The sequence below is a fragment of the Egretta garzetta genome, unplaced genomic scaffold, assembly GCF_000687185.1.
Source record: "Egretta garzetta isolate BGI_Z169 unplaced genomic scaffold, ASM68718v1 scaffold287, whole genome shotgun sequence".
NCBI lineage: Eukaryota > Metazoa > Chordata > Aves > Pelecaniformes > Ardeidae > Egretta > Egretta garzetta.
The window spans coordinates 10,503,912-10,517,645 of NW_009260435.1; the positions used below are offsets into that span (position 1 = coordinate 10,503,912).

General features: G+C 40.6%; 1 protein-coding gene across 2 annotated transcripts in view; it reads left to right on the forward strand.

The window, feature by feature from the left end:
* The first annotated feature begins 4,690 nt into the window (after positions 1–4,690).
* The window catches only part of LOC104130903 (tropomodulin-2), a 22,961-nt gene continuing 13,917 nt past the window's right edge, over positions 4,691–13,734 (forward strand). For both annotated transcript variants that reach the window (XM_009644001.2, XM_009644002.2), the window contains exons 1-2: positions 4,691–4,816; positions 6,555–6,711. In XM_009644001.2, the coding sequence (XP_009642296.1) occupies positions 4,691–4,816; positions 6,555–6,711 (283 nt within the window). The remainder of the gene's footprint in view (positions 4,817–6,554; positions 6,712–13,734) is intronic.

Consider the following 13,734-nt stretch of genomic DNA (forward strand, 5'->3'; position numbering starts at 1 on the left):
ATCATAATGGCCCCAATCCTATTTATTTGATCCAGTAACAATTTAACTTTTCCGTATCAGTTTCACAGCTATTCTTCAAAACACAAATATCTACCACTGTGGATATGGAGACAGTTTAAAATAGATCGTGCATCAGGATTTCCTTTCTAAACATCAGCTGCCATGATTTGGAAAGGAAGAGTGAGAACAATTTCTCAAATATGATTATAAAAAGAGATCATTTTTTCTATAAAAATGCAGATAACTCTATTGGATTTTTTCCCATTCAGTACATCTTTTTCTTACACAATAAATACACATTGCCATGCAGCTTCATTCTTAGCTTGTACACACTATTAAAATCTAGAAATTCACATTGTCTGTATCACAGAATTCCCATCTCTACGTGACCCCAGAGACATTATGTTCTCCTGGGTATATACCCTGTGTTTTAGACAGCTGAGTGATGTGATGTGCTGTTGTGGCTGCTGGTCCATAGGAGATTCTATAATTCAGGTTGTTCCAACACTTCTCAAGGGATCCAAGCAAATGCGAGTGGGACCTCTCTTGACATCTAACATCAATTCATGAGAGGACTGATCCCATCTCAGAAAGACATACCTTTATCAGCAGTAGAAAATTACAACAGTGTTATGGTATCAGCAGAAACCACAGCCTAGCTATTCTAGAAAACCCTTTCAGTAGTGTATAAGGATTAAAACCAAAAAGTACTTACAGAACACAGCAAAGTATAGAGTTATAGCACAGCAGGTGTTGGCTACATAGGGCAATGATGATTTTATGCAGGCTGACTAATGACACCCTTTTTGTCTTTGAAAACGTATTTTAAATCCTGACGTTGACAGGCATGGGTGAAAAAGCTGCCCCAAATAAAACCGGAATATGTATTGCTTTCTTTAGAAAGTATCAGAGATAAAAATATAGCAATGGAGTCTTTGAAGCTCACTGCGAAACATCTGTGCTCCACAAAGGTTTAGAAGTAGCACGTGGTTAGCAGAAATGCTGCCTCTTACAGTTCTGCACTGTCCTGAATTGCCACAGATCTCCCCTGTTGGGCATCTAACAGCATGCTTTGTGGTTCGACAGCGGGCGTTGGAGCCCGTGGTAAACTGCGATGCTCCGTATTGAAACTAAACAAAAAAACCCAAATGGGATCTGTGCTCCTCCATTCCTCACTCTCCTTGTTCACTCTTCCTAGTCAGTTTGAAGGGAAACTCCATAGTCTTACCCGTGGTCCCTCATTCTGCTTCCCTCCGTGTCGCTTAATGCAGAGTAACATTCAACGGCGTGTCACCCCTGCAATTAGATCGAGCATCTCCCTTCTACTGTGCAACACCCGATCTGCTTTTGTGTGCTCAAAATAACAGTAGCTAGGAGCTGTTGGTTAGTTATGATTGCTATTTTAACTGATTAATTTTGGAGCATGTCTGTGTCATACTGTAATCATAACAAAGGAAATCCAGTGGATATAATCTGTAAAAAGTAAACAGTATGTGCACACTCAGAAAAGTCAAACCACAACAAGAAGCAGCACAGACAGCATATGGCCCTGTTTATGTACACAAAATTAACAGTATGAAATCCAGTTAGGAAGGTGGAGATCATAATCATTACATTAGACAGCAATTTCCAGAGTACGTGAACTCAAGACTTCACCATTTCCTTCCAGACTGAATGATGCTGAATTGTCAGATTTATCTCGTTCCCTTGGTTTCCGATAATGGGATTGTGGTGAAAGGTCAATAGAGAGCATAAAGCTGGAACATGAACGATAGGCGTTTCAGCGGAGCTTTCACTAGCCTGTACAGCAAGGTGCAAACTCCAGAAAAGCTTTACTACTTACAGGGATTGGGGACAAAGAAATTCCCTAAGCAGTGTCTTTTGCTTTTGCTCAGCCATTGAGGAGTGAGATTCAGTTGTGAAAGGGAAAATATCAAGGGAATTTCTGTTGCATGCAAGAGAAGCGTGAGTTCAAGCTCTTCCATGCACCGCTAACCTTAACACGGGTTGTCCAACACAGTGCTTCATGCCGTGAGAGAACTTAGAGTGATACGTCTTTAATAGCTGGGTTGATATTTCTCTTTGGGTATCCTTGCTGCACATGGTCAAATCCCTTATCTTCCTAACAATTAAAAGGAAAGAGTTACAATATTGAGAACAGTCATGCGTTGAAAAGTGTGTCTTGGCATGTCTTCCCTTTATGGCTAAGCACTTAAGAAATTCGCAAAGAAATCAAAAACATGTTACACACAAATTGTGCTCTGCAGTACCATTAGCACCTGGATTCAACTTTGCAAACCCTTTCACAAACGCCACCACATAGGTCTTGCTGCTATCAGTAAAACAATTCTTAGCTGTGTTCCCTGATAGGAATCTGTGCAACGCCATACAACCGAGGGAGAGGCACCGGTACCAGGCGTCCTGCACAGCCCAAGTGCTGAACCTCAGCCGGGGAAGCTGTTGTGTACTCTTACCGGTTACTTTTCCAACAATATTTAATTAACCTGACCTTGGGATTACATTTCTGTCTTTTCCAGGGATGCAATTAAACTCCAATAAAATAACCAGTTAAACTGTTAAATAGAGTTTTAAAAGGCTCTAATCCCCTCAAAGAAATTTTTCAGCCCAGTTAATGACTGCTAGCTGAAATGTTACGTTTTTAATGAGTTTATCCAAAGAAACTTAGAGAAGGCGCCTGATGCCTTAGTACAGAAATGTTGTACTGCAGCTGAATTTGTTTTTACAGTTTAAACAAATATACTTATCACCTTTAAATAAAATGCGTTCATTATTTAACAAGTAGTTTTGGTAACAAATTCTATCAGTTAAACATGTAGAACTAGTGTTCTCTTTAAGCACCAAGTACACAAACACATTAGCTCTTTTGGACTTTTGTTTTACCAAAATATCCCTGACATTCATCCCATATGATAGAATTCTGATAAGATATGAATTTTTCACAACTGCTGTAACTTTGTGAAACATCAGGTGCTGACTAACTTCCTAAAGGAAACTCGCAATTTAAAGAACAGTTGAATTCTACCATGCCATTTAGAATGGCTTGACAATGATGTCATGCTAAGAAAACAGGGACAACAAATAGAGCAGTAATAAGGAAAAAAATGAGAGTGTATAGGGGAAATAATGCTTTTTCTTGGAATAGGATTTTTAAGTGTTTTAAGTCAAGGCTTATTATACATTGCAGTGTTCATAGAATTCCAGATTTTTCAAATTTGTATTTCTACTCATTATTCTCTTCCCTTTCTATAGGTTGCTGATTTTGATTCTTTTTGATAAATAGAAAAATGACAAGTTTTAATATTTAGCATTTTAATAGTGAATAAGTAAATGCCACATTTTCATTTGGATTTTGAATAAAAGAAAAATAAAGATCAGGCTTCCAGCTCATATGAAGAGTGACAGAACCCGCATGGATTTTGTTAGCTTATGACAAGTAAGGACCTGGCCAAAGGAAATCAGAGTTTGGGTTGATACATAAGCCAGATGTAGGTGCCAGTTCGCTGGTTTCCATATCAACCCTAACTTTTAAATTTGTGAATTCATAAAACTCAGCTGTAAAACTGCACAGCTAGCTGTGTAATTGAGAGAGCACTGGTGCTGGTGTGGGAAACTGGACAGGCTTGGGAGGGGCTGGAGCACAATTCAAGCCCCCAGCTAATGCTGTTCCTGATCATTAATTCTCTTTCACTCCATCCATTTACAGACAGATTCTGACTCTAGAAATTGTTTCTGGACAGGAAAAAAGGAGTGAGTAAAACAGAGTGTCCTTCGTCATATGACAAATTATGTGACACTGACTATTGGGACCATGCAAACGACACTTTCTTGTTACGGATCAGTTGGGATCATCTAACAGGGAACCACATTCAAGTTTTAAAACTTAAAAGTTTGTGAAATAATAAGTCCATATTTTTTTCATGACTCTTTTTGAACACCTGCAGGTGCCCCATTCAGCAGACTAATTTATGAATGATCTTTTGAACTCTAAGTAGCATATCCCCACTGCAAGAATTATTTTGATGATAAGTGCTATCATTTGTAGCCAAAAATTTTGAAATAAACTACCAAACAGCATACTTTAAAGCTGCGTAGGTAACCAGAATGTACCAAAAAGCCAACCAAAACAATGTGGGTAAGCTTTCAGCCATCAGCAAAGCTGGGATGAGAAAGAATACCTCAAGGCATAAGATTTTGTTTCTTGTTTGTCAGCATTGGACTGTTTTCTGCAACTCTACCATTTTCCTCTGCCTTTAGCCAAAAGAACAAACAGATACTGCTGTTTCTAAGAAAATTAAATAAAACAGATTTATCACTATGGAAAAGGATAATGTTTTTTCTTATCTACATCGCAAAGCTTCTCTTTGCTGCTGCACCCATGAGGTTCCCAAGCGTACCGTACCCTTCCTTGCTATTCCTTGGCTACTGCTGCACAGGCAGCCCCAGCACTTCCCACACCCCCTCCGCTGAGCCAGGACATCTTGCTGCTTTGGTTTCATTAATAAAATATAAATGTGACTCTCACTATGCAGGCTCTTTAGGAGTCTATCAGCTAAATGGGGATGCTGATAACGCTTTATTGTTAACAGTGAGTGAGGCCGCAAGAAGCTCAGTACTCCTGGATGGTTGAAACCTTGAAGAGCAGCATCAGTCAAGCAGTGCAGCAGGAGCCATGTCTCTGCCCTTCCGAAAAGAGTTGGAGAAATATAAGAATATCAATGAAGATGAAATACTCAGCAAACTCTCAGAGGATGAATTGAAACAGCTAGAGCATGTTCTTGATGACCTGGACCCTGAGGTTAGTAATGGGAACTGGGGGTGGGGTGGGGTGCCATAGATCAGAAGGTATTCTGAGTGCCACATACAGCACCTTTTTTTATTTGTATTCTGTTACAGTAGAGGCAGTGTACCCCAAAGGATAAGCAGCTCAGCTGGGGACATTTTGGTTTTATTTCTGCCGTGATCTGCTACTTGCTTTTATACAAGTGTGCCCTTTCTCTATCCCTTGTCTATTTAGACCCGAGCTTGTCTGCAATCTGAATCTTTAATCATGTTTGTACACTGCAGCACGATGAGAAGCTTTTTATGGCTGCTATTTCTGAGCACAGTGATAAACAAACAAACGTAATGTGTGTTTGTGAAGATCAGATGTTTTGAACTTCTGAAATCTGTCGACTATGTCATTCAGCACAGATATTTTTAGCTGAAGAGAATATATTTAGGCATGATTAAGAAAAATAAGATTCAGCTACACAACTGTCATTTTCTGGAGAGCAAGGATAATTTGGATATTTGAAGGCACTCTCACAAAGAATTTAAAGACCTCTGGCCTGGGAACTACTCAGTCCTACAATAACGAGGTTACGGTCACAAGTGTTCTGGTTGGTAATTCTGACTGTACCTACCCCAAAGTCTTCCAAACTGATGTAGGAGTTTGAAAACTGGGAAGTAAACTGGCAGATAAAATCCATTCACTCTGGAGACAAAATAAATTTGAAAAAAACACAGTAGATTTAGAGCTTCTAGTTCTATAGCACAAATTTACCTGGAAATTAAGGGTGGGCTTTACTGTTGTCTCCCTCCATGTTGCCGCTTCCCTCACTCCTACCATATCTGGCATCTCAAATGGAGACACAGAACATTAAACAACCACAAAAAGAAGGTGTGTTTGTAGTCAAGCTACACACGTGCAGTGAATTTGTAGCACTCTGGGCACATTTGTGCATGCACAGATGAAATGTCTACTGACTTGAGTTCACTGGACGGGCTCAGGATTCACTGGGTATTTGATGTGGATCAGATTTACCGTGCGTGTTCTGGCCAATGAAGAAGCATTTCTGCAGTACTCTGGGGCATCTTCAACATGTTGGCTTTACTGCACACACACTGCAAAGTCCATGTACCTGTACTCCTTTCTGGGATTTCCTGGACTGAAATGTGGGACCCTTATGCACCTTCCTATATTATGGGATGCAGCTGCAATCAGATGGTCACACAGCTACATGTTTAAAGGGGGCTACATCTGCTGCTTCCTGCATACTCTACATAGCTGAAGTCTGCATAATTCACCCGTTACTTTCTGTGCGTGCCATTCATTTCTGAAGTCCAAGAGACATCTGCATTAGAATGAAAGGAATTTTTGAAAAAATGGAGAGAGAGAGAAATGGGGAGGAAAAAGAGTAAATGAAGAGAAGAAAATGTGTAGAAAACTTATGCTGGTCTATTTACCTGGACTGCAAACTCTGTGGTTATGATGCGTAATGCAAAGGGCTGTGATCTTGCTCAGTTCTTTGGTGCCGTGATTGTAAATACGTTTAATAAAAATATTAATAGGTGGTACAATCAAGAAGTCTGGAAGATATACTGGGTTTAGTGGTTACATTTAGGTAACGTGTGTTATTGCTGTCACCAAAGAGCATTATGTGAAGTAACATGCAAAGTCTGGTTTCACTTAAAACCCGACAACATTGAAATGAAATTTGGAACACTATATGAAATTGCCTCATCTCCTTTACATGCCTCCCTCTCTTTCACAGAATGCCTTGCTCCCAGCAGGATTTCGGCAAAAGGACCAGACCACTAAACCTGCCACGGGCCCTTTTGACAGAGAACGCCTGCTCTCGTACTTGGAGAAGCAAGCGCTTGAGCACAAAGACAGAGAAGACTTTGTACCATTTACAGGGGAAAAGAAAGGTACCGTCTGTCTTCGTGTCGGTGTTGAGTAATGGACTGCCTGAGCGCAGGCATCCACCGCTGCCTGGCCTTTTTGCAGAATACGCTGGGACAAAAGAGCTGAAGGCTGTTACTGTGCAGGGTGAAGCTCAGGAGTCGGATCTAGAGCTGTTGTAGCAGGAGATGAAGTGGTGGTTTTATCTGCCATGTGGCGGTCTGCCTTGCTGCTTTGGAGTTACAACTGCATGTTTAATCAGCCCCATCGGTGGGTACGGGAACACACAAATGCCAGTCCAGCAAAGGGCTCAATCGGCAGCAAATGCCTCTATTTGCAGTCAAGGATGGACAGAGGTGGCCTCGCTAACCTCACTGGGACTATTCCCACATTAAGCATTAGGCCCGTGCAAGGGTACTGTGGTGGGGGAGGTGTTTAGGAGGAAACGTATTAAATGCCTTTCTAAGTAAGTATTGCTTGTAATTGCTGAAAGTAATAGCTTAGGGAATAGACTTAGAAAAAGTAAGTATTTTTCCACTTGTTTACTAGCACATCTGGCAATGCTATTCATGCAGACAGTTTCTCTGCTTCCCCTTGTCCTACAGCTATAGGAAAAAAAGGGAAAACCAGGAAAACCTAATTCTAATCATTCAAACATTGGTAGGATAACCTTAGGGCAGGAACAGTCATGTTTTTAAGTGAGCAATGTTCCTTTAGCACCATCATCTCCTTTTCCTCATTTATATACAGTGGATAAAAATGCCTACTTCAGGCCACCTCTTCGTTCAAGAAAGAACATACTACATGTGGGTCCATTTTTGACCATCTGGTGCATTTGCCATTATTTCAGTGTGACCTGCTTAAGGGAAAGCAGATATTTCAAGAAAGCCAAGTGCAGCATTTTTTACTCCATGCATCATTATCAAATATATAAAATGTTATTTTGCAGGCCAAGAGTTGTTACTGTCATTACATTGTGTTCTCATTCTTTGAAATAATGGTTTTAGACTGACGTGACAGTTTTTGGCTTGATCTGATTGATGCGTTATTTTATCATGCAGCATATTCTTTAACCTACTTTTTCCTCCGCCATATCTTGTGCTCAATGCTGTTCACAGAGTTGACGCTGAGCCCACTGAAATGCAGTGACACTGCAGTAATTCTGCCAGCAGCAGGAGTGATTAAGCACACATTGTACAGTAAAGAAAACAGTTTAGTGTATTATGGATTTATTATTGTTTCCCTTTTCTGGTCTCCCACACACTGGGGTGTTACCAGTACAAGTTACCGCTTGCAGGTCTCTGCATATTTATACCAACACCTTCAGTCAGGTCTCGCCTTACTGATATTTACTGACTTAGGACTAAGACTTTGCATTTTGCACTGTAGTCATGCCCGAGATCTCCAAACATGCCTGCAATGTAAATACACAAAAAGCCAGCAGCTCACGGAATTCCATATACCCATAGGGCCAGCACTTGATCCATACAGAACTAATCCCCGTATTGTCCGTGACAGTGTTATTGTACGCACAGGCCTGTTTGTGCTAGTTCAGTTTTCTTTTGACAAGACTAAAGCAATATATTGCTACATTGGCTTCCAGATGCCCCTAAAGTGCTTCTTAGTGCTGCTTATTAATTCCTGGTGTCTCTGGTGTGGAAATACCGCTGCTTTACCAACACAAATAACCACACGTGTCACTTTTCCCTCAGCACAGGGTGAATCCAGCCATACTAGCATTTAAAGCTTTTCTTATTTTGCTTGTGATTCACTGTGATCATTTAATTCAAAATTACAATGTTAAGAATTATCACAATTACAAGGTTATGACAGCATTTTAGGCTAAGGGAATTATTCCCTTAATCTCTTCTGTTCCTTGTACAGCACCAGTTCCTGACAAAATCTTCAGTATCAGCTTTAGCAGATAAAGTCAGATGAAAACAACCACGTTCTGTGATTTCTGCAGTCATTTTACAATTATAATCTAAACGCAAAGAATTCTGCTAAATTTTCTTTGAAGTCAAAGGCCAAATACCATGAAAATACCCTTTGTTTCTTTGTTAATATTAGAAATAACTGAATTAATCTGAGATCTGTACTTCTGATGAGGTCCAGTACCGTGACAAGTGAGAACTGGATGAACAGCCCAGTGTCATTTTTGTGCTGCTTTAAGGGAACTGGCTTTGAGAAGGAATCTGTTTATTTTGAGCTTGATCCTGTATTGGTATTTGCATCTCTCTCCTGCCCCCAACTTGGCAGGAGGCAGCCTGCAGACTTCAGGCACTGGGCTCCTCTCTCTGCTTCGCTTGTTCTCCTTCCCCCTTGCTCCGCACTGCAAAGACTTTGTGCAGAATCTGAGCCCTATAAAACATATGATTGAGGTCTCCATCTGCTGTATGTATTGAAATCTTCCTATGAATTGTATGATAATTCTGCTAATTGCGTGAATCTGGTGAAACACGATGAATGTCACGTAAAGGCCACATGTGGCTGGCTCTGGATCTTAGAATCCGTGCTTGTGACTGTGGCATTACTTATTTCGACAAATTCAACTGAAGAGACAATAACAGAATGACTATTAAAATATTAATGACTTGATTTTCACTTATACTAAGATATTTTCTGTGCAAGGAAAGACATTATGTCCTGCAAAGACATTTCCAAGATATGATACTACATGCTAGATTTAAAGTCACTTTAATTAGAGAATAATTAGTATTCTTCCAAAAGCTTAGTAATTACTTTAGGATAAATGTTTCACATTTCTGAAATGTGTCCTTGAAAGAAACGAAAGAATATCATGTCTTGAGGAAAAGCTTATTCTTCACCTCCGGCATGTTGGTGGCCTCTAAGGTGTATTTATAGATTGGTAAATACTTACATTATATAGATTCTTGTTAAATGATTTCTTTACATTATAGCAGTGCTATAGCAGCTCTATAATGTAGCCATGCTGTAAATAGTCCCCAATTAATTTTACGCTAAAACTGCTAGTTAAAAATTAAGTTCTGAGACAGCTCCAATTGTGTATAATTAGAAAGGGGAGGTGTTGATGTCAATGTAGCATTTGGCACTATTTACCTCCTGAGAATATTTGTGTGTCAGTAGGATTAGAATATGTCAAGTGTTGTTTAAGCTTTTGTCACTGTTCCGTACTTTGATATTTTTCTGCCACTGGGAAAGCATTTGTTTTTTCAAATTTAGGAAGTGGGATGTTTCTACCAGATGTTAAGTGACTTTTCTACCATTTCCTATGTTTATCATGTAAAGCTGACACTGACTTGAAAATCTGGTGATGAGAAGGTGGTGTTTAAAATATCCTCCTTCCAGAGTTGTCTGTGATACATCATTATTGTTTATCTAGTGTCTCTGCCTCTCTTTTTTTTGTGCTAATGTTTTATTGGAGAGTTCTTGACCAAAAAGCAATACTAAACAGCTGCTGAAGGACAAATTTCAGTTGTCTGTGTTGGTCTCTACATGCTGAACACAACCATCAGGTTTTGATTGTGCTAGAAAACAAGCCAAAATAAATTCCAGAGCTGGCAGGGATATTCAGAGTGGTTAAAACAAAGGAAGTGTTAAATATGAGCTCAAGGTGGGGGGCTGGTCGTGCAGGCAATTGCCTTGGTTTTGATTGTAATCGTGGTTTCGAGAGTTTGGAAATGTTTGGCAAAACCAATCAAATGTATGGCATGCATTAGGGTTTTGGCCCTCTGCCACATTTCAGCTTGTTAACGTACTATGTTAATTGCTGTACAAAAAGGAGGTTATAAACCTGTATGGAATAGCTCTCAAATTTCAATGAAAACCCACATTTTGTGCTGAACCAGGGCCAGAACGGTCACAGCCTGACAGGCACACACCCAAACTGGCCACCAAGCAATTTTTCAGACTGCTTTACCCCATGTCCTCCCTAAAACAGGTCAGGGGCGGGTGCTTCATTTGACTGCCCCCATGGTGAGTGTTTGCTCCCGTTGTGGCATGTGAAGGATCTGGTGGCTTTCAGGAACTGTTGTGCAAGACGGCTGTCAATGAGCCACTCCTACAGACAGAGGGCTCAGTATTAATGAGAAGGGAGGTACAGGGAATTAGGGCTGGTAATTGTAGCCATAGAGATTGGCAGTTTGTAAGTGTTTATTTTATGCATTTTTGGATTAGTTCCTACTTAGGATAGATATTCTAGAAATCCTGACATAGAACCTGATGAACTACAGAAGGTGCTTAGACTGACCCACTGCATTTATCACACAGAGCTGGAACAGCCGGTTATCACACTTAGATCACTGCGAAGCCTTTCTGTACAATTTTCAACTTCATGAAAGGTCCAGGAATAAAAAGGTGAAGAAAGTGAGGGGCAGTGCAGGCACAAAACATTAAAGAGCAATGCCAATGCTGCACATTTTCTCTTACTGAATGCAGTGTGTATATCTGATCTTGGTTAAGATCTGAGTACTACTGTAATACAAACATAAACTATTAACAACATTTCTGTTTCTGCTTTGTTGCAGTGGTTCTCTTAACTACATGATACTAATGAAACATAATTGAAAAAAGTTCTGTTGTGAAATATCATTAGGTATGAGAAGTTGGCCATGCCATTTTAATTGCTATAAGGATTGCTGTTTCAACACTTCACCACTATCCGTTTTCTACAAGGTCTTCTGTTCCTTGCCAAACCATTTCATTTTGGATCTGATCCAGTTCTTATCAAAGTAATGGAAAAACTCCAGTGGATTGGGCTGCTATTACTATTTGTGGCTGGAAAGGGAAGGGGAACATGCTTGTATGTGATTAAATGCTAACGTTTTCAGCCAACTGATAAAAGGGAAAAGGAAGAAAGTATGGATGATTAAACCAGAGAACTTTTGGCCCTAGCCCTGTTCAGTTGCTCTGGCAGAGACCATCTATCTTGCAAGTTGTGCTGTGCCAAGCAGAGTATCAATACATGGCTTTAGTAATAATGACAGTCATTTTCAGAAGGTCAGGGTATTAGAGTAGATGCTAATGAGTTCCAATTCCAGTTTCTCTAACAGACTCTATATACAAAAGTTGGTGTTTAGCTTAGAGACACGGACCTTTCTTGGATTGACAAAGGCAGTCTTTTCACCCCCAACACTGAAATGGTTTGTTTAAATTTTTGCCACCTTCTTCCTTCCACCTTCAGGGCTTAAATTTAGAACTGATGTTTGTCTTTTAAAGCTTTGAAAGCGCTGCAGTTGCTGACAGTAATGCCTCCAGCCAGTGCCTTTCACTACTTGCTTTTGTAAGGCCCTGTTTTAGTTGCTCATGTCTTTGCCAAACTCACACAGTTCACACTGAAATTTCCCATGCTGAGAGTCTGCCTCGGGCTGAATTTTTGGAAAGTGTCAGCAAAAAGGACTTAGCTGTTTCCAAGAACAAGATTAGGAGAAAACACATTGTTTTAGCCATCTAAAGTAAATCTTTCCAGCTGTTTTTTTATGAGCTGCAGTGCTTCCATGCTTTGAAGAGGGGACTTGAAACGTATGTCCTTTGCAATCCCCAGGGAAATAGACTTGAATTTGGCATCTTCAAAACACTGTACTTGCTTGTACATCCAGTTTGTTACAGTGTTCTCCAAATATTCCCCCTGCAGTGAGCATCAGTCCTGTCCTCAGAGCTTCTGCCTGCGTGTGCAGACAGCATATGTGACAGCACAGCGGTGGCCAGAGAGACCTGGGGTGGCTGGCCAGAGGGTGCCTGGGCTGTACGGGATGCTCTTCGAGATGGCTCATCTGAGAGGCCACTGTCACACCAGAACCAGGGCAGGGAGACTCCCTCCTGCTCTGACAGTGTTCCCCTTGCTTTGGAAGGGCACTGTAAAGGAGAAAAAAGAGTAAACAGCCAGCAGAGAGGCTGGTGCAGAGAGATAGAGGAATTGGTTTTCGAGGAGCTGTGTGAGTATGTTCAGGATGAAGGACTAGGTGTGGCAGCTCTGGAGAAAGGAGCTGTAGAAGAGAGCTGTGGTAAGGAAGAAAGGGCAGAGGGAAAGGAGGTGGTGGGAAGGGTTGGGATTCAAAAATGGGCAAAACCAGGAGACACAGGGGATGGGAAAAGCACAGGGGGCAATGAGGAAAGGAACAGAAGAGAAGGATATGCAGGATGGGAGAAAAGAGGCCAGAGAGGAACATAACCTGTGTGGCACCTGGCTCTGCCCAAGTTTCAAGGCTCTTTGGTGTCCCTGAGACCCTGAAGCCCAGCAGCAGAGCTTGACTCTCTTCCTCCTCTGCTGCCATTCCACACCAGATGGAAGAGTTTACTGCTGCTGGTGGTGAAGCAGGTTAATCCAGGTGGTAATCCAGAGGACGGGTGTAGGACTACAGGGATCCCAGCTGTTGTGATAATCCATGTGAGGGTCCGATGAAATTCTGGGCTTCCTTCTGCTTTGAAGTTTATAGGTTGGCTTTAATTTATTTTTATTTGAGAAAATATACTTTTCAGAAGAATTCTTTAAGGGGCATCACTAAGGTGACAGAGTCACTGCACACTGATCAAAGTCAAAGATGCTGGTGCAATTTAACTTCACTCTTTCTGTATATGTACAATAGATTTAATAACTTTGGAAAGCGTAACTTCGCAACCTTCATATTCCATTATCATAATTCTTAAGGCATAGGATATGCAGACAGTAATCCAAGAGTAACAGTACAGCAGCAATTATGATACTGCATTTTAATGACTACTGCTTTCAGCTTCACACTTACTTGAACTTGGCCTGTTTTCTTCTTCATAATACAGATTTATTCCTGGTAAGAACTACTTTAGCTCCATTTTCATAGAATATTTGTAGGGAGGAATTTAAGAATAAAGAATCTTCTCAAAAGAAAAGAATAGTGCAAAATGGAAAAAGTGAATCAGGTGCCTGTGATTTATGCAAGGCAGATTTCCAAGATTATTGAATTTCACTTCTAAGGTCAGTGTAGCATTCTCTAGTTGAGAATAAACAGGCACTCACTGTAGTCAGTGATTCATTGAAAAGCAAGTAGTAATGAGTATAACCAGATATTTTCGTGGAAGTACAATAATCTGAA